At 32.1% G+C, this 21546-nt stretch overlaps 1 protein-coding gene across 7 annotated transcripts in view; it reads right to left on the reverse strand.

Moving 5' to 3' along the window:
* Nucleotides 1–21546, reverse strand: part of Wdr17 (WD repeat domain 17) — a 98129-nt gene that overhangs the window by 40652 nt on the left and 35931 nt on the right. For all 7 annotated transcript variants that reach the window (XM_010629805.2, XM_010629807.2, XM_010629806.2 and 4 more), the window contains 8 exons: nt 20163–20414; nt 18080–18202; nt 15468–15652; nt 11527–11695; nt 10077–10168; nt 7761–7843; nt 5994–6080; nt 677–841 (listed from right to left, as the gene is read on the reverse strand). In XM_010629805.2, coding sequence (XP_010628107.1) covers nt 677–841; nt 5994–6080; nt 7761–7843; nt 10077–10168; nt 11527–11695; nt 15468–15652; nt 18080–18202; nt 20163–20414 — 1156 coding nt within the window. The remainder of the gene's footprint in view (nt 1–676; nt 842–5993; nt 6081–7760; nt 7844–10076; nt 10169–11526; nt 11696–15467; nt 15653–18079; nt 18203–20162; nt 20415–21546) is intronic.

The raw sequence follows: 21546 nt of genomic DNA on the forward strand, positions 1-21546 counted from the left end.
ATGCCACAATTTCAAAGTGAAAACACTTCATTATTCAATATTAAACCCGTGGTTACTATGCACTATGACCCTTAAATGGACAAAATAAGATTTTTCTTACCTAAATTTTCCCATCTTCAAACAGTGGTAAAATAAACTACATTATGTAAATATATATCTTTTGGAATATAAAATACAGACAAGATTTCAGAAACTCTCAAATTAAAAATAATGTTAAATCATTCTCATATTTAAAATGCTCTCTCTTCATGCCAAAATTTATGATCACCTTTACTCTATTCTTGGTGAGACATTATGAAAATACAAAAAACAAGCCTTTCTCTACATTTTATGGAGATTTATTTGTTTGTTTGTTTTGGTACCGGTGATCAAACTCAGGTCCTTGTGCTTTTGAGGCAGGCAGTGGCACCACTGAGCCTGCCCTCTCCACATGTTCTTTTTAAAAAATGTTATTTTTGTTAACTTTCTTGCTAATAATCTAGAGATAAGCATCCATTATAAGTAAAATAACAAAAATCATGAACATAATGATAATATAAGCATGGCAAGGTTTAATTTAGTCTAGATTGAATTTATTTGTACCTACTTATTTAATATTATAAATATATGTATTTCTGGCAAAAAAACAAGTTTATGATTTTTAAGGACTAGAAAATTAGAATCCAAAAATACATACCCATCATCAGAACCGCTGCAAAGAATTCCCTCCCTCAGAGGAGACCACTTAACATGAAACACTTTTGCTGTATGTCCACTAAATACTTTCAATGGTTGATCTGAGCTGGTGGCTACATAATAAACACGAACGTTTTTGTCTTCACAACCAGTGGCTATCATGTCCCTGAAATATCAATTAAAACATGATCATTTTAATATTATTTACTACTAGTAATTTTAAAATGTGCAACAGTGCTAATTTCTAAAGATAGAATTTTCTGCTTCCTTAATAAAGTTAAGCTAAAAACATATATGAGATGATCAAAATATGTGGTGAATGTTGACATTAAAAAAATCATTGCAGTAAAAGACACATGCCATTAAGCCTCTTCAAAATGCTCCTCACTTCAAACACATTTATCCCATCGTCTTGTCACTTTCTGGAACAATTCTGGAAGTCTTATTTCATATCTTTATGAGATGTGATTGAAAAATATGACAAATGCTGCTGCCTAAATCTATCCAATGAAAATACATGCTGGCAAAAATACTGAGATGAGTCTTCATTTACCTTATTCACCAGATGAGGCACTGTGTGACTTCTGGCTCTTCTCAAATCAAAATGACTATGAAAGGTAAATGTTTGGAATTGCTTTATGACATCAGGAGAGCCATGATAAAAAATATTTAAGACTCGCAAAAAAGAACTTCCAGAAGTGCTTCAGAAAGTGACAAGAACAAAGGAATAACTGTTGGTGCAGTGAGGGGAGTATTTAAGGGGGATGAATGGCAATGTGTCTTTTATTGTAATATTTTAAATGTGAACATCCACTGTATATTTTGATCACACCTTACGTGTGTGTGTGTGTGTGTGTGTGTGTGCGTGTGCTATTTCACATATGCAAAAAGTGTTTCAGTAGGGAAAAATGTTCTTTCTCAGTGTTCCTTTTAAATTGGTTGAATTTGTATTTTATTTATCTTAGAGAAAAGCATTTATACTTCTGTAAGTTCTTTTTCAGCACGCCCAGGCTCATACCTTTTTGAATATTTTTATAATGAAAACTAACAGTATTTCTCAAACTTTGTATTTTACAACTATTTTGTCTTAAGAAGGGTCCCGCATGATGAATGCCATGATTTGCTTACTTGCTGAAAGGCATATTATTATTGCATGCACTGGATATTGTTACACTTTCTGTGGCATGGGTACAAACAGCAATGTTATCCCTTAGAAGTATGCTAGAAAAGCTCCCTACAGATCAGGTTGTCTCATCAGATAATGAATCACTGCTCAGTTTTCCATTCGTTCTTATATCTTCCATTCCTTGAGATGCGTTAATTATCAGACACAACTAAGGATTTCCAGAAATATAATATGATACTTAAATAGTTTTTTCTCACTCTTTTAACACAAGTGAGAGTATAGTAGGTAATGACTTCCACCCTACTGGTCATATGTGGAATAGGGATAGGAAAGGAATAAGGAATGTACCAGGCAAACCTGTAAAAGTTGTGTATCTGCCAGAACACTTTCTACTTGAGAGTCATCTATTTTTAACCAGCAGATAAACAATCCCTCCATTCTAAAGATAAGAGGGAAAGTATACAATTTGGAAATCAGATGTGATCAAAGCTTCCAAATCTTCAAAATACTGATTTTGTCATATGAGTTATAATACTTATATTTTATTTACACCTACATTCAGAAATATAACATTCCACACACTTGCGTGCCCAGATTTTATCTTCTTAAAGTCCACTGCTAAATAAGCCAGTTTCTACAGTTTGGAAAATATATTTTGCAACATACCATTATAGTTTATATCTAGATGTCTCTCAAAAGCCTCTTACACTCATAGTCTGGGCTTTGGGAAGGTAAGTGACTGGATTGTGGGGGCCCTGTAGCTGCCTTGCTTTTAGGAGGTGTGTCTGGTTGGAGGAGGCAGCTACTGAGTGTGTGATGTAGGTGAGTAATACTCTCTGCTTACTCCTCCCTTCTCTCTGCTTCCTGGATGACATTAGGTGAGCAGCTCTCCTCCACCAGACCCTTGCCAAGAGGTCCTGCCTTGGAGCAGCTGACTATGCACTGAAACAGGAGCCAAAATAAACCTCTCCTTCTTTAAGTTGTGAGTGTCAGGTATTTCATTACAGCAATGAGAAACTGACTAATACAAATACTTATATGTATACATGAGTATAATTGTGTACAGATAAATATAAAATATTAGAAATACCATGAATGGGAAAGACTGCAGAAAAAGAATTCCAATGTAAACATTCAAGATAACATAAATAAATTTTGATAAATTGGAGGTATTTTACTTACCTACTAATATGCAAAGTATAAAATGAATACCAGTAGAACATTTTAAAAAGGTTTTAAAAATTAAAATGAAGTTTATGAAGTATGCTTGGTAGTAAGCATAACAGTTAAGTATAATGGAATACTAATGTTTTCTTAAATGCTTTCTTAACTAACTAAATTTATTGCATTAAAATCTAATTTCTCTTCCAATTGTCCAAATGCACATTAACCTTATAAAACAAAGAATGAAAAACTGTTTTATTTCTCACCAACAAGATAATTGTACTCATCTGTAATTAGCAAGTATTGATTGAGCATTAATTTTTTCCAAAGGACAGTGAAATTTAACAACAAAGTGTCTTGCTAAAAATATTACACTAAGCATAGATAACATAGTCAGTGATCTCATGGGGCTTACATTTTAGAGGGTGAGACAACTCATATGCAACCAATTACACAATTCAAATTTTAATTTTATTATTACAAGTGTTCCAAAAGCACATTATAAAAGAATTTTACTCCATATTGAGGTCAGTCAGGGAAGACTTTTTTCTAAAAACTTTTGAGCCAAGAGCTGAAAGATAGGTAGCAGTTATCCAAGTAGGGTAAGTGCTTTGGTGTGGGGAGTAGAATTTTCAATAAAGGGGAGAGCTCCAGGGAGAGCTTTGAAGTGAAAATCAGCTGGGTACTTTAAGAAACATAAAGCAAATGTGACTGGATACCAGGAATGATCAGAGCAGGAATAGGGATGTGACTATCAATGTAAACAGAATGCAGAGTGCACAGGGATTTCCTGGTGGGGCCTGCCTTTTACCCTATTAAAAATAAGAAACTGTGAAAGTGCAGGCTGGTACAACCACTGTGGAAATCAATATGGAGATACTTCAAAGAACTAGGACTAGAGGGTCCATTTGACCCAGCCATCCCTCTGCTGGGTATCTATTCAAAAGAATTAAAAGAATCATATCACAGTGATATATGCACACCCATGTTTATAGTGATACTGTGATATATAGCTTGTAATAGCTAAAACTTGGAAACATCCCAGTTGCCCATCAGTTGGAGACTGAATGAAGAAAATGTGGTTTTTCTATAAAATGGAATATTACTCAGCTATAAAGCATGAGAAATTAAGAGTCATTCATAGGAAAATGGATGCATATTGAGGCCATATTCTTAAGTGAAATAAATAATACAGACACACGTGTAAATACCAAATAGTTTCTCTTATGAGAAAAACTAAAAGTGTACATAAGATCCAAATTGTATAACTGACAATGCGAAATAGGAAGAAAAGGGCTAATAGGAGAAGTGGGAAGGAAAGGGGAAAGGAAATAAAGGAAAAGAAAAAATATGAGAAAAGGGAAAAATGGAAATAAAGTGTTTGTAAATGGGGAGGGGGAGGGCTGAACGGAGGGCAGGGACAAGGGGAAAAAAATGAGGCCCAAGACCTGTCATGTAAAGGTACAAGGTCCCAATGATGAATGTAAATGTACTGTGTGCTTTAAAAATACCAATAAACTCAGGGCTGGGGATTTAGCCCAGTGGTTTGGTGGCCTGCCTCGCAAGCACAAGGATCCAAGTCTGATCCCCAGTACCAAAAAAAAAAAAAAAAAAAAAAAACAAAAAAAAAAAGTACCAATAAACTCAATGAAAAAAAAGAGAAACTATGGAAGGATTTTAGCAATAGAATTGTAGGCCAAGATATGTGTTTTAAATGTCCATATTGGTTGCTAGAGAAAGTGATAAAGAATATAAAGTCTGAAATTGATTTAGAAATCTTTTGAGGGAATCCAGAACAAATAAGTAAGCCAAAACAAAATATTACTGATTTAGTGGCCAGGGGATGTTTAGAAAAAGAATATTTAGATCGGGAATAAGGCTGACATTGGTGACTGAATGGAATTGGAAATTAGCAGACTGTAAAAAGAAAAGGCCAATAATTGTGGCTTTAAGAGTTTTTGTTAAATTATCAATTCTTGAGATAGGAAATTAGGGGAAATGGGTTACCCATCAGCTCACTTTGTGAATAATTTAACAATGATAAAAATTCTTCTCTATTTATAGGAAGAAGTACATTTTATATAATGTGATTTTATTCAGAACTGACATATAAGGTTTTAATATTTACCTATACATTTCCCACATGTAGTAGAAGAAAGCATAATTCATGTTTTCAACAACATCTACCAAAAGCTTGAATTTTAAAATATAATTTAAGTCCTATAAAATACAAATTTGAAATGCAAAATTGTTGGACATAAAGCAGGCTACGGGTCCAATTTTAGTGATTTGGATTTAATTTTAAATCTCAGCTGATTTTTAACAGGACAATACTCTCTCTGCTTTTCAACAAGGTTGACCTTTGAAAACCAACCACTTAAGTTCTGCAATTTGGGAAATTATCCAAGGCCAATGCATTAGCTTGTGGTGGGAGACAATGAAAAATTATGGCAGAATTATATCATTACATAGATATCTAACAGAAATTAGAGGAAGGACCACATTTCTATGGTAGAAACCCATACACAAGATGAATTTATTTCTATTTCTCATTAATCACAGTACACTTTTTACCAAAGTATAAGAAAACTGTTGTGAGAGCAGTAAATCTGTATTTCTAAACCACATAAAAACTTTATGGAAGCAGGCATGATGGTACATGCCTGTAATCCCAGCACTCTGAAAGGCTAAGGCAGGACAACATGAAATTGAAACCCATCCTGGTGACGTAGTGAGACTTTGTCTCAAAATAAAAATATAAAAAAGATGAGGGGGCTCACGATTTAGCTTAGCATGAAGACCCTGGGTTCAATTCCCCAATGCCACAAAACAAAAACACGTCATGGAATAAAAGTAATGCAAATAAATGAGCCTTTATAAAACTCCTTCTTATTTACTAGGTAAAAAGATTATTATCCAAAGAAAATGATGAGTATAATACACATACTTTGGGAATGGTACTGAATTTTATGATTATTTCAAATGTCTGAAAGGATATTAATTATTTCAGGAAAAAAGAAAGACTTACTTGTTGTTTTGGCTCCAGTCACAGCCAAACACTCCAGCTGGATGTTTGTATTTGTGCAGTACTCTACCATCAACTGTTCGAATAATACTGAAATTAATTATAATACATTAATAGGAAAACAACAGATGAAACACGTGATTCAAGGGAAAAATCAGAATTGTAATTTTCAGAGATAAGTATTCTTGTGTAGAAGCCTTGTTTGCAAATCATAAGGAAGATTTAAAAATACAACCATTTGATATTTTTATTTCACATAATATTAATTACAGTAATCCATGTAAGTCAAATTAAAGCTAATACATTTTGTATAGAAACTATTATGTGATTTTTTAGATGAGGAAAATATAATTTAAATATTTTAGAAATAATGATACAGCTAATAGATGTATTAGATTTTATCTTTAAAATTAAGTAGTTTGAGATGTATTTATTCATTTTTAAGTTTGACTGTATGTATCATCCCATGAAGAACAAAATCTATTGCATTTTCATGGCATAGTTTCAGTAATATAACTAGAAATTCAGAGAACACTCCCAACTCCTATCACCAATAAAGAATCTTGTATAATTTACCTGCAAAAATAAAAGAAGTTCTGGCACTGTTCTACTGCCACAATGCAAGGGCTACTGATTCCACTAGGGAGAAAAAGCTGTGTATAAATTTATGTTTTATAGATTTCAAAAGGTTTTAAAAATGTTACTCTTAAACATCAGGAGGCCCATCAGAACTTTTGAAGTTCCTATGGGGTGGTGAGCCTTTTCAATTCGTACTCACTGAACACCATATTTATCAAATGCTCTGTAAGCACATGGTAAAGTTAATTATGCATTACTTCATCAAAAATTCCTAAGAGAGCTGCGTGTAGTGGTGCACACCTGCAATCTCAGTGTGGGAGGCTGAGGCAGGAGGATTGCCAAGAGTTCAAGGCCAGCTCAGAGCCAGCCTGAACTATAAAGTGAGAACCTGTCTCACAAAAAGAAAAATTTCACAGGAATGTATTTTGATATGTACTAACATGTAGATAGTTCAATAATCACTAATGTTGTTATTGCTGAGAATTTTAAAACTTCCTAATAAATAATATTTGGTTTCCACATTTACCATTCTTTTCTACTGAAATTAAAAAGTGAGGAGAAAAAACTGAGCACAGCAAAATCTAACAGAAGACAAACTTCCATATTGCAACAACTATAAGCGTCTATACCCGTCAAGAATTCACTCAGACAAATGATAAGATCACTAATTTTAAATTTTAAAAATCAAATGCATTTATTTCCTTTTCCTGGGACTTAACCTAATTAAGAAACCACCTATTTCTGAAACACAATTGCAATGAAATTAGGTTCTACAAAAAGGTATTTCCCGTTTGCATTACCATATCCTCCCTGCAAAAACATTTTATTTTCTTATAAATATTAGGATATACAAAACTATAAACAAGTTTCTAGAGCACTTGACATCTCTTGAATAACCCGTGAAACTGAAATACTGTTGCCCTCCCAATGTGAGGAGTCCGTAAATTTCTTTGAGACAATTCATATCTTTCACTTTTGATTCACAGTGTTTTTTAATTTTGTACTTTTTAAACACAGTTGTATTATGTATTGATAACATAGCAATGCAGTACATGCTTATATGGGATTATAAATAATATTTGTGGTAGTTGGTATGCCTGCACAAATAAAATCTCATCAATACACAACTGGAATCACCAGATGTACCCTGTATAAACAGGGAAACTGCATAATATCATACACAGTACGTACCAGAAACCATCACCACTGCAGGCTGCTATTCTTTTAGAATCTTTATGACTCCAGGCAATGCAGAATATTCCACTTTTTCCATGCTTCAAAAAATGCAAAATACCTATCAATAAGAAATAATTCACCCTTTTTCCTCTTATTTATATATTTCTTAGTATTACTTTTCTATTAGGAAGTTACTCCATCTGATACTAACAGATGTCACTGTTAAAAGCAGACACTGAATATATATAGGTTAAGATGTGCAAAGTAGTCACACCTAAAAAAAACAAATCCATTGTTTTAGATATAAACTGGGTGGCTTTTTTTTTTTTTTTTTTTTTTTTTTTTTTTTGGTACCGGGGATCAAACTCAGCACCTTGCGCTTGTGAGGCAGGTGGCAGCACCTCAGTGCCAAATCCCCTGCACACTCTGTTTCTTTTTGCTGGCCACAAGGCAGAGTCAAATCTGCTTCTTCAACCATTACAGAATTAAGTTTTCTTTAATTTCTTTTCCTTTGAATTCATCTAGAAAGGATGATAGCTACCAGATTTCAAATCCAGGTTATCACAAGTATAATACAATATATGTGGCAAGTAACTATTATTGCTTATTGTCTCTAAGTTTCAAAGGCCTATTTTTATTATAAAAATTGGAAAAGATATAAGGTTATTCCTATAATAAATCACTATATTTACACGGTCCTCTGTATTCCACAACAGAATAAAGTCAAGGAGTAGAGTTAGCTGATGTGAAGAGTTTTTTACACACAAGGAATATACTTTACATAAGATTGTCACTCATCAGCTGTGTGAAGGGTAGATAAATGTAATCAACTCATTTCTAAATTTTAGTTTAAAACACTTCAATTTTATACTGTACTTCAGTTGTGGCTGCTGTTAAGGAGAAAACTAAAGTGACCTTTTAATCCTGTATTTTAAGGTTGCTTTATAAATATACAGATTCTGTTTCCTATAAATAAACAGATTTCTGTTTCCTATGTTAGTTTTCCCTCTTTGGGAGCCAAGAGGGGTAGATTTATATAAGTGGATACAAAAATGGCACTAGTCCCTATATTTATTCAGTGTAAGGAGTAGAGGCCTCCTATTAACTTCATTTTTTCATTGCCATGAAAAGTATACTTAGGCTCTCTAATGTCTTTCATTTCCCTTTATTGGACACATATAGCATAGTTAATTAAAGGTGATACTGTTAATTTTTCCTATATGAAAACTGGGAAGAAAGTTTGATATTGTGTTAACTGGAGATGTGTCTGGGAAAAACTTGTATTAATCTAAGAAATGTCCTTTATAATAAGAGACTGGGTGACTAGAATTAGGTTGGAACTACTGTTTCCATGCTAATGGACAGATACTTTAGGTCACAGATGCTGAAATGCTGTAAGAAGTCAACAGATTTCTTAGATATGGATAAAATTTTTGAACCTTGATCGAAAGTTTCATTTTCATGTTCATGTTGTCATTACGCTTCAACAGTAATTGCTGAAAATTAATAAAATTCCAAGATAATGACACTTAGATCCTATTCTTCTTGCTCCTTATTCATATAGAACATACTGTAATTAGATTATCTATGTTTTACAAATATTAGTGAAACAGTAAAATATGGGATAATTTAAGCCTAGCGATAAATATAATCTGTGTCAGTACATGTAGGAAGAGGGTCAGTATTAGGGTCTGTTTTACAATAATACAGGGGTTTTCCAACCTGTACCATAGCTGAGGAACTGAGCCTCAATAGAAAGTGAACATCGTTTGTGCTACTGCTCAGTTCCACCTCCGGTCAAATCAGCCTCTGAACAGATTATAGCAGGAGCAAGAACCCTGCCACAAACAGCATGCAAGGATGTAGGCTGTGTGCTCTTTGGATCACTCTGAAACCATACACCCACCTAACACCCCCTGTCCCATTCATAACAGAAAGGTAATCTAAGAAATTATGAAATCCCACTTTATCATTTTACAGGTGAAGCAACAGGTTCAGGGTGATAAAATGATTCTCTTCATGGCAACAGATACTACCCACAGAATCAGGATTATTTGTGAGACTTCTGAGTTTAGTCTTCTTCCCCTTATTTAATATTTGCTAAGATTTGGGCAGAAGATAAATTAAAATTCTTTACAATTTCTAATGCAACTTTAGGTGATTAGACTCAACTATAATTCTCATGATTGATTTTGTTATGTGAATACGTCCTTGGTGACTTTACTAACTGAGAGAATCTACATACCACTAAGTTACTAAGTGCTAAGAGGGAAAATGTACAAAGTATGAACTAGTATGTCATGTTATTCAGTAGCAGTAAACACATCTTACCTCACTAAATCGCTGTACCACTTTGCCCCTTTGAATATCCCAAATAAAAGCACCATTTCGGGAAGTTGCCCCAGCAATACAATTTAAACTACCTTAGGAAACAATACATTAGACAAATATTAAGTTTTTGCCACAAAAGTAATTTCTGAAAATGTAAGACTTAAGCTTTACAATGGGGTTTCATAAATTTTTTACAATGTAAATTACAAAATACATAATTATAAAATGTGTCAACACATCTAATACTACAATGACTTTCTATTATACAGCTTCAACAGTGATCAGAATATGACAAATCGTATCTCTAGCACCTGTTGGATTTCTCTGGAACAAATCCGATAGACACAGTATTATTTTATCAATAAATACTTTAGTACGCACATCTAAAAGGAATGCTTTTATCAAGACCAAACTATCACGATCACCACCACAAAAATTATCAATAGTTGTCATTATTAGCATATATTCAGGCAATATGCATACTTTCCTAATTATCTAGTTATATTTTTATGAGTAGGAAAATATTTTTATAGGTCAATTAATGTGAAAAAAACATTTTACCTGTCAAAAGCATAAACAATGATTTCTGTTTTAAAATAACAAAATATTTGTGAAAATGAAACAACAGTGATTGAAAAGAGGGCAGGGAAATGGGGAAAAAATAAGACAAGATATATTATGAAAAGTTACAAATTCCCAATAATGAATGTCAGCATATTGTATACCTAAAATGTACCAATAAAATTAATGAAAAAAAGATGATACAAGAAGAGGACCCCATTTGAAGAAAGGAGCCACTGTTACCTATCAGTTAGGTTTAAGAATATGCAGGGATTAATTTGTGATAAGCGATTATAAACATGAAAAAATTTATCATATTTATACTATTTTTATTCTGCTGTTCTTTTTGGGTTCTTAAATTATTTCCAAATTTGTTTGAATTGTTTTTCTTTCCCTGTGGTGTGTATTCTAAAATATAGACCAATCATCTATATCCTACTGCATTTTCTTTCCTATCAACTGAGATTAATATTTTAAATTTAATCCACATTCACCTAAAAATCACAACCAACGAGTAATCACACAGCAAAAAAAAGACAATTTTCATTTGCTAACATTTTTACTTTCTTGATGCAAATCATCAGTGTCCAGTAGAAGAATATGTTCAAAAAGATTAAATCATCTTTAAGGCTCGAAACAATGGTTTTTATATTCACAATTTTCATTTAAGTTTTAGACTTCAGACATATACTTTTATATGATGAAGAATGTTCTACTAATAGCAGGTACAGTGTTATGCTATTCTACTCTTTAGTACCAAAGTTGGTACTAATTTGCCTACATGATCACTTGAAACAAGATAACATTCAGAAGAAGAAAGTAATTCAAATGAAAATAAAATAGGACAGTCATGTAATTGCATTCCCAATTTTAACGAATTACTTCTTACCTGGTGCCCAAGAAAGGGAATAAATAACTCCTTCATTACCCGGGGAAGTATATACAGCTGTTAATGTGTTTATATCCCAGACTTTTATAGTGCCATCAAATGAAGCTGTTGCTAAAAGATTTGGGTCATCAGGTTTGAATTTACAGTCAAAGATAGTTTCCACATGTCCCTAGGAATGTAATATAAAAAAAGTCAGTTTCTGAGGCAAACTTACACTATAAGTAAAAAATGATAATGTATAATCATGTTTATATATATATATATATATTTATATAGGTATATACCATACATTATATATAATGGTTTTCTAAATATTAATACCAAAGTAGATAGGTAAGCAAGAAATATACAAAGTTAGAATCAGTTCTATGACTGCATGTTCTTTTTGATGTTTATTGTACTACAGATTTCAGATTTGGAAATTTCCATACATACAATGAGAAATCTTGAGGATGGGACTCCAGTCTATATCTGAAGTTTATTTATCTTTTATACATATCCTACATACAGAACCTAAAAATCATCTTATATAGTACGATTAGGGTGCCTGCCTTTTGACTGTAATCAACTATCTGAGATCAGGTGTGGAATTTTCCACCTGTGTAATTATGTTACTATTCAAAAAGTTTCAGATTTTGGCACCTTTCAGATTCTAGTTTTTAGTATTATAGATATGAAACCTGTATTTTCTACAAACCTGTTTTTTACTCAATTACAGTTCTTGAAATCAACAACAGAATTCAAATACATGGAAAAGTTGAGCTTTTAATTTCAATTTAGTTCAAAACCACCTCCTCCTCCTCCTCCTCCTCCTCCTCCTTCTCGTCCCCTCCTCCTTCTAATTCAATTCGGGACCTTGTACTTGCAAGGCAGGCAGTGGAACCACTGAGTTAAATCCCCAGCCCACTTCTCATCATTTTAAATGAACAGGATACTAGCACAGACACGTATAAATCAATTAACTCTGAAAAGTCATTATGTATTTTTATGGCAGTATAATAGGTAATCAAGATGAAATAGAAATTAGCAGTCAACCAATTGAAAATGTCTCTTTTTTGTACTCATAATACTCCACAAGTACCTCATAATTTTAGTAGAAATAGGAAGAATCAGGCAAGGCCCTGATTTTCAATGAGCCTTATTCCAAAATTTTCTAGCAAGTGTATTCTTTGGATCTTGGAATACTTGTTTGTGTTACAGGGTGATTTGGATTCTAAATACCCAGAAGACTATCAAGTGATTATGCAGATATGTGTAAACATACAACTTCTAAAGTGGAGCTTAATCACTATCTTCCTACAGGAACATCTGTTAAAATCCAATTTCAATAGCTAGGGTTACATTTTTGTCCTTTTCCAAAAATTGTGGAATGGGAACTGAAACCTCTACTCCAAGAAGCAGAAACTATAAAATGTGAGGATCTAGGGAAGGAATAAAGAGGGGCTTTCTATTCCTCTACCAGTGTAGTGGAGAAGGAAGTCCTTTCACCTTTATATATGGCCATTAACACCAGAAATCATAAACTCTCAGGAAAATTCAAAAGTGTTGTTAAAGTCTTCCCATTAGGTGTAGGCAGAGGAAAGAAAAAAGAAAAATCTCAAGGTTTATTTAGTAAAAGAGGCTGAAAGGGAGATGTTGCAGCCATTGGTCACCAGGCTGGAGTTGTTCCAGGCAGTCATTTCCAAGGCTAAGAACACATTTAAGGCAGTAGCTGCGTGTATGTGAGCGCTGAAGTGTTGTTTCACTGCTCTGCCTTCATTTCAGTTTTGTAAATCTGCAAATTCACATAGCAAGAACCAAATTATACCATTTCTCTTTCCATGATCTGTTCTTAGCAAAAGAAAGGTAGGAATAAAGAGCTAAATGTTGCATCATTTTTTTCTTAAGTTTAGAGAGGCAAACATTCATATGGAAATACAACTTTCAGAATACACATTAATAAGACTGCTTATCGAAGGTAATTCAGAATCTTTGGAGATGTTATATCTGTATTTACATACAGATCAGAGGAAAATTTTTCTTGTAGTAACTAGTAATTTCAAATTTGGAGCTCTATTAGGACAAGAGAAAGTTTAAGGAGAAAAACTTGATTGGCAGACATGTTTAAAGTGAGAAAATCCACTGAAATATAATTAATATCTTAGTATTTAACATAGATTTTATTTATTTATTGTTTGTTTGTTTGTTTGTTTCATGACAGAGTCTTACTATGTAGTTCAGGCTATTCTTGGATTCACTAAGTAGCCCAGACTGGTCTCAAATCCGCAGTGATCTGCCTTCTTCATCCTCCTCACTCCTGGGATTAAAGGCCTATGCCACTACATCTGGCTTTAACGTAGATTTTAAATAAAAAATGGAGCTCTCCACTAATAGAAAATTTACTGAGTTAAAACTGAATAATTTCTCTTCTACCAATAAAACAACTTATAAATTTAAAAGTATTCTTACATCTTCCTCCCTTCCCTGTAACAAATTTATTTGAAAGTAAATGATAATTTGCAGTACAGAAAAAGTCAGCTACATTAGGAAAGAGTATGCATGGAAAAAATGTTTAAATGGAAATAAAATTAAATGATTTTTATAATAAACATCTACAAAAAAGATATATTGGTAATGTTTTGGTTCACGAATGTGTCTGTTCCCTAACAATTCGGTAAGCAAACTGAAGCATTCAGCAAAAATTGGCTTTAATTTACAAACTCTACATCCTGTGACTAACATGACTGCTGCCATCTTCCCAGAGTCATGGAAGAAATTAACTTCTTGAAACAAGTCACCACTGTATTTTGAAAGAACTAAACTACACATGGTTTAACAAATGCATTTGATAGCAGGGCATGGTGGTGCAACCTGTAATACAAGCACTTGAGAAGTTGAGGCAAGAGAACTGCTGTGAGTTGGGAGGCCAGCCTGGGCTACATAGTGAGTTCAAGGTCAATCTGAACTACATAGTGAGACTCTGTCTCAAAAAAAAAAAAAAAAAAAAAAAAAAAAAAAAAAAAAAAGAACTGTGTTGTAATAGTTCAATTTCTAATTTGAGGACAAAATGAAAGGAACATTTCTTAAAATAATATAATCTTATTAACTGTTTCTGTCTCATCTCTAAAAATGACAGTCAATGTCTAGAGCCCTTGTTTATGTGTGAACAAAGCAAAGCAATTAATACATACATTTGCTAAATTTCTGGATTAACCAAAAAACAGGAACATTTTCATACATTCTGAACTAGGCAGAATTAAGGAGGATAACTAAAAAAAAAAACCCCGATTATTATACAAAATATATTATTGTATGACTCCAATCAATAAAACTTAAAGTTTTGCTATGTACTAGGCACTATATGAGATGGTGGGGATATAAAACAGAAGAGAATTAGACAACATATGAAGTTGCAAAGAAGTACTGTGCCTCATGGAGAGCCTTAATGATTATGAGAACAGAATTTATTGAATTAAGGGATTATTATAATGAATCAGTCATAGAAATAATCCTAAAAATAATCTAATCAAATCTTACTTAATTCACAAAGACAATAACAACAAAAAAGCTTAGAATAATTGGCAGAGATTGACTTATCTTTCCTTCTGAACAAACATCTTTTCTCATTTTACTTCACATAATACATTGCTATGTAGTTCTTCTCCTTGCAGCTCTAGGGTTTGAACCAAGAGCCCCACATGTGCTAAGCACACACTCTAGCATTCTGCTACACCCCCAGACCTTACTTTTCAATCCCATAAAACACAAAGAAGTCAGTCATGTTCTGTTAATTGACTTTTAAATATTTAAAAAGTTAATAGTCTTGTCATTATTCTACACATTTTTTTAAATATTTAAACTAAGAAAAGGTCTTAAAATAATTTTAATAATATACAGGTAAAAGTAAGCATCATGGTTTAATACAGTAAGCTATATAATGGAAGGAATAATAACAGACATACCAAATCCCTAAGAAAATCCCACTTCCTGGCTCCCATATCATAAAGTCCTACTCCACCATCTAAGAAACAGCACACAACATGACCCGGAGGAAGAGAAAATGCTTGATTCTGGGTCAAGCTTGGGGGTGGAACTGCTTCACTTGTTGAGGATGTATAATGATTTTTGGTTGGAGACTGGATTGAAACTAAAAAAGAAGGGAGAAAAGAGAAAGCATTGATGTCAATAGATTCCCTTCAGAATAAAACCACAGAGTTTAACTAACATGATGCTTCATCATTTAAAAAACACTTATGTGAATGACCACAATTTCTACTGCACGAGCACTTTTGCAGCATTGCAAAAAAACATGGAAATATAAGCACAAAACTAGATTTTATTTTGAAAAGGTACATAGAAATGCAGATGGACCAAAATGGATTAAAATTTGGGTGTGAGAAATCACAATATGGTGTGAATATTTGATTTCTTATCTCTCCATAAAATAAAGCACCAACATGATTACTTTTGAAGATAATCTTCCTTCAAAATACTGATATAATAGTATATTCTTCACTTGCACACACACACACATCTGACATTTTCCTCATAAAGTAAATAACTCCCTGCCAATAATTCATTAGTCAACAAAACACTAATATTTAAGATTATTTATAATTCAATTTAACACCCAAATTAAGAATACTACCACTGTCTGACTTAAATTTGCATCTAATTTTTTCTTTCTTCATCCTATTTTTTTTCTTACTGTTCAGAGACTTCCATTTTTATTTTCAATTATATAAATATTGCATTGTTTAATTATTTTTATGTTTTCATTTCATAAACAGTCCTCTTTCAATTAGTCTTTTCATAGTGAGAATACTTTTGCAACATAATACAAAATAACAATGCCACTGTAAATTATTAGAATAATGTATTATGAATTACATACTGAAGTATAATTATTATATAATCTATATCTATATCTATATCTAGATATAGATATAGATTATATGTACTAGTATTTTCTTTTTTATTACAATATAATAAAATCTTATTCCATTCATTATGGACACTATTCATTTCTCTGTATCTGAAAGGGACAGGAAGTCCAAACTAGAATGAACAACTAATTATGAGAGAGGTAGCCAGTAGCTGTCAGGCTGGCTCAATGAAATTTTAATGATAGCCTGGTTAAAAGATTGTATTACCCAAACTGATTTTTCTAATATTTTAATTAGCTTAATTAGAGTGGTCTAAACAACTTTTATGAATTAATCTACTTGCAATTCATGTTTTTAAGAATTAAATGAGTTGCTCATCCTTTTAAAATTCCATTTTTATAATTGTTCTTGCATCCTCTTATCTTAAAAATCTGGGGAAGAAACTCTAGAAATCTAATAACAGGTCATCCAGAAGGAATTATTCAAGTACAAGATTGGTTTATATATATATATTTTTTCCTTTTATCTAATGATATGGGCTGCTTCTGCAATAGAAAATATTGAAAGAAAATAGTCTCCATCACTGTCATTCTATGATATGAACATTCACAGCTGATGAACAAAGAAACTAAAAGAAACAGGAAAAATGCAAGACATACTAACATGCCAGCCTCAGACACATTATTTCATCAGTCTTGATATTTCTAGATCCTCGAATTTCCAGTCTTTGGATCTATTAGGACTCCACAGAAAAATTTAAATTTGTAGAAAGGCTACAGTTTCAAATCTAGAGATGTTACACTACTTGTCACTGCCTACTGAAGAAGATACCAAAATAATATTAGTTTGAAATGCCATGGCTAATTATTTAGTATATTATAAAGACATATGGGCTTGAGAAAAGAGAAACTAAAAACTGTAGGGCTGCAATCACTAAATTCCCTAGTCTGCATTTTTTATGATCTTCACAAAATGGGAACACTCCCAATATGCAGAATAATCATAGTAGATCTAAAAAGAATTTAATTTATTTTCCTCTGTGTTAACAATTTCAATTTAAAACTTCCTTCAAAGTTCCAGATTTTAATTATAATAAATTAATTTATAATATTTAAGATTTATAATTTAAGATTATATATAATTTATAATTTACTTATAGAAACAAAGAATGACAATGAGAACAAAACACACAAAAACAAATGAAGACGGATGTAGAATATCCATAATTCTGACTACTAATTCAGTTGGTAACTGGTATCTAAATATAAAATTTATGTTCTAGATCTTATAATTTTTATATTGGGGTTATTTTAATTTTGTTATAAATTGTACAGATTATAAATCAAATATATTTAAAACAAATTTAGATCAATTTTGCTTAATTTCATCTCTTGATATTTCTAATTTTTAACAATATATTGTTTCACTTTCACAGATATAATTTGATTATCTGAATATTTCAATGTAATAGCACTTTAGAAATATAAGTTGATTCTAAATATTTCCAATTTGGTAATATAAATTATTACCATAACTCATATTTCCTTTAGTATATATACTGTTAAGGTTATTTTCAAATCTTCATTTAAGTAATGATGATGTTTGATACAGTTATATCATTACATGTCATTTCATTTGACACAAAATATCTTTAGGGATATTAACATTTTGATGTTATTTTTACTTACATTTTTTCTTAGGAGGAGAATTAAGCACATGTAAGCAGTGAAATCCTGTTTTCTTTAATTTAAAATTATCAATAGGTGTAGTTCTTGAAACATTCCAAATGCGCAAAACACCTATTTGAGAATCTAGTTGGATCACGAAAAATAAAATATTAATATATTTTGAAATGAAAATGTGCAGACATAGAAATAATGCAGATTTCAACTTGCTAGATTTTTAGCACTAATTATTGAAATGCTTTGAATCATAACATGGTGAAATAACGCAATGAAATAAACTATTGAGATACTATTCAATTTTTACATTTCAATTTATATTTCTCATACAAACCTTTTCATGGGGTAGACACTGCCTGCAATGGCATTTTCTCTCCGTTAAGATCAGTATAACGATTTTATCACAGAAGCACTCCAATAGAAATGTTTCAGGAAACTGTCAGCTACATAGAATTATTTCTTCTAGTATTAAATAACCTTTCCTTTTTTTTTTTTTTTTTAAACCGGGGATTGAACTCGGGTTCTTGCATTTGCAAGACAGATCACCTTCAAACCTTCCTTTTAAAAAATGTTTATAAACTATTTCACCAAATAAGTGTTATCACTTAGAAAATCCCTTTCCTTCAAAAAATCCCACCTTAATATAGCTGCTTTGCAGAATAGTCTGGTAGTCCTTCAAACAATCAAATACAAAATTTTTGTAAGAACAACTCTACTCATATGTATAAAATAAAGAGAATTTTAAGTGTGTATCCACGCAAAAAATTGCACATAAATGTTCATGTCATTGTTCTAGATAGCCCAACACTCACTGGAAACAATAACAATATGTATTAATTAAAAAGAAAGACTGGCAAATCCACATAGAATTTTATTCAGTCATAAAAATGAATGATAATTATACATGCTACGACATGTATAAACCTTGAAAACATTAGGTAAAGTAAAAGAAACAAGACACAAAAGGCCACACACTAGAGGTTTTCATTTCTATGAAGTGGACAAAGTAAGCAAAGAATTAGACATAGAAAGTCTATGCATGCACATGGGTGTGCCTGGGGCTATAGGGGTGTAATGGAACATAATTTGTTGGGACCAAGGTTGGTTGAAGAATCATTGTATGTTCTGGAATTAGATAGCAGAAATGGATGCAGAATTCTGCAAATATACTAGAAACCACTGAACTGTATAATTTTAAAATGGTGAATTTTATGGTTATACAAAAGCAGAGGTCCCCAATTAGGATATATAAATGCAGAATTCATTTATTTCCAAGTATAAATTAAGTACTAAAGAAGTAAAGGGGCAAGATATTTAACTCAGTGGCACTGTGCCTGCCTTGCAAATGCAAGGTCTTGAGTTAGATCCCCAGTACCAGAAAAAAAAAGTATAAAATTTCTTTAAAAGTGTTGAGAAGGTAAAGAATCCTCACTATTTTATATTAAGCAAATATAGGAAGTATTTATACAGTAGCTGACAGTAATCTCTTCAGAGGCTTCTCTCTGAACCTAAGTAAATGGCAAAAGTAAACAGCCACCTAATTTCTAGTTATTATCCCTAAATTTCCCCATCTTCCCATCCTTCATTATTACTCATCTTTGCTCTATCTCTCATGATTAGCACACCACAAAGGAGCATCCTTTCGACCCATGGCAATAGATTCTTTCACCTTCAACCTAGGCTAAAAATATTTCGATCTATCTGCACATATCTGGTTATGGGCTGTAGAAATTATTAGTGAGGCTAACAGAGCTCCTTCTCCAGTCAGACTGGTTTTATGGGTCAATACCATGAATATCACCTGGCCACACCAGAAACTGATATGTCTTTGTTTTTGTTCACAAACACTGACACACACATGTGCACATAAACAATATATTACAGTATATTTCCAAAAACATGGTATATTGAGCCTTAAATTTCATTTTTATTTGTAACTCTGTGAATGACATACCATATAAATTAAATAAAGCATTTACTGTAATAAATACTGTATGCAATATTAATGTTTTTCACAAAACCAATAAAATATTATTTTTCTAATTCCATTAGAGTGTACATATATTTAAAACATGGAATAGTGTTTTACCTCCAGTTATAAACATTCCAGGAGCACTGGGAACCCAGGCTAAGCACTGTACAGAAGCTGCTGCAGTTGGAAAATTAAATGTGGTTATGCAATAAAGTGATTCAGAATCTACTAGGCGAATTCCATAATGCAAATTAGCCACAAGTAGATAATCAGTAGATAGTGGATCCCATTCCAAGGCCGTGACTGGATCCTCTTCATCTGTGTCTTCAAGAGATTCAGGTCTCAGAACATGTTTCTGATTTTTGTTACCTATTAAAATATGAGTGAATATATTTAAAACAAGACACAGAAATCAATAATTTAGATCATATTAATTTTCTCCTTGTACACCACCAATTTCAGACAGATCTGATAATTCAAATTTGGTATTTTGTGCACATGTATATGTATGAATATAGGGGAATTAATTTGTTGTAATGAGCAGATTTAATTGCTTTGCTTTGACAATATCTAGCTCCATAAGTTATACTTCTGTTTGTTACAGGAAAACTGAAAGAGAAAGATGCAGATAAATAGTATACCTAATCTTGTCAACAACAAATTTTACTGACTTACGACAACATAGGAAGAGGGAAGGACTTATCAAAATGAAGAATATAAGCACTGATTAAAAGCATAGAATTTGCAGTTGGCTGCCCACGTCCAAATCTCAATTCTACCACCAACTAGCTTTGTGATTTTGCACAAGATATATAATCTCTGTGTGTCTCCATTTTTCTTTTCTTTTGGTACCAGGAATTGATCTGAGGGCCTCTTGCTTTCCAGGCAGGCACAGTGCCACCGAGCTACATCCCTGGCCGTGTGTGTGTCTCCATTTTTATAAGGGAGGACATAACATTTATGTTACAGGATATTTTAAATAAGGATATAGTTGATTAAAAGGCTTAGAACAGTGGGATATGTAATAAATAGCATATTTTTACAAATTATTTACATGACTGGGTAAATGAGGAAAAAATGCTCCTTTTTGATGAACTACAAGGAAAACTTACAGTCAGTACCATCCATCACTTTCAAGGGAGAGTGAAACAACTAAATTTAGAGATTGCAACCCTAAAAAATGTACCAATTAGTCATATTATAAACTTTAAAGGAAGTGTTTATTAAAAACACACAGAATTGGCAGAAACTTCATATTTTAAAAGCAGAGAATAAAATCAATTTTTCTTGGATATATATTTGTAAAATGAATTGAAAATTGTCTTTTCTGGTGTGCAATGAGATTTACTAAGATATGTTATTCTTTAAGTACAATGTTAATCTTAAATAGTAGAATTTTATTTAAATTCTTGCATACATAATTATAAAAGAAAATAAGAGATCTTATTTATTTAGTTTTATAAAAACTTTGCATATGACCATCAAGAAAAGTCTGTTTTTT

The sequence above is a fragment of the Fukomys damarensis genome, unplaced genomic scaffold (genome assembly GCF_012274545.1).
Source record: "Fukomys damarensis isolate Sample0158 unplaced genomic scaffold, DMR_v1.0_HiC HiC_scaffold_18, whole genome shotgun sequence".
Taxonomy (NCBI): domain Eukaryota; kingdom Metazoa; phylum Chordata; class Mammalia; order Rodentia; family Bathyergidae; genus Fukomys; species Fukomys damarensis.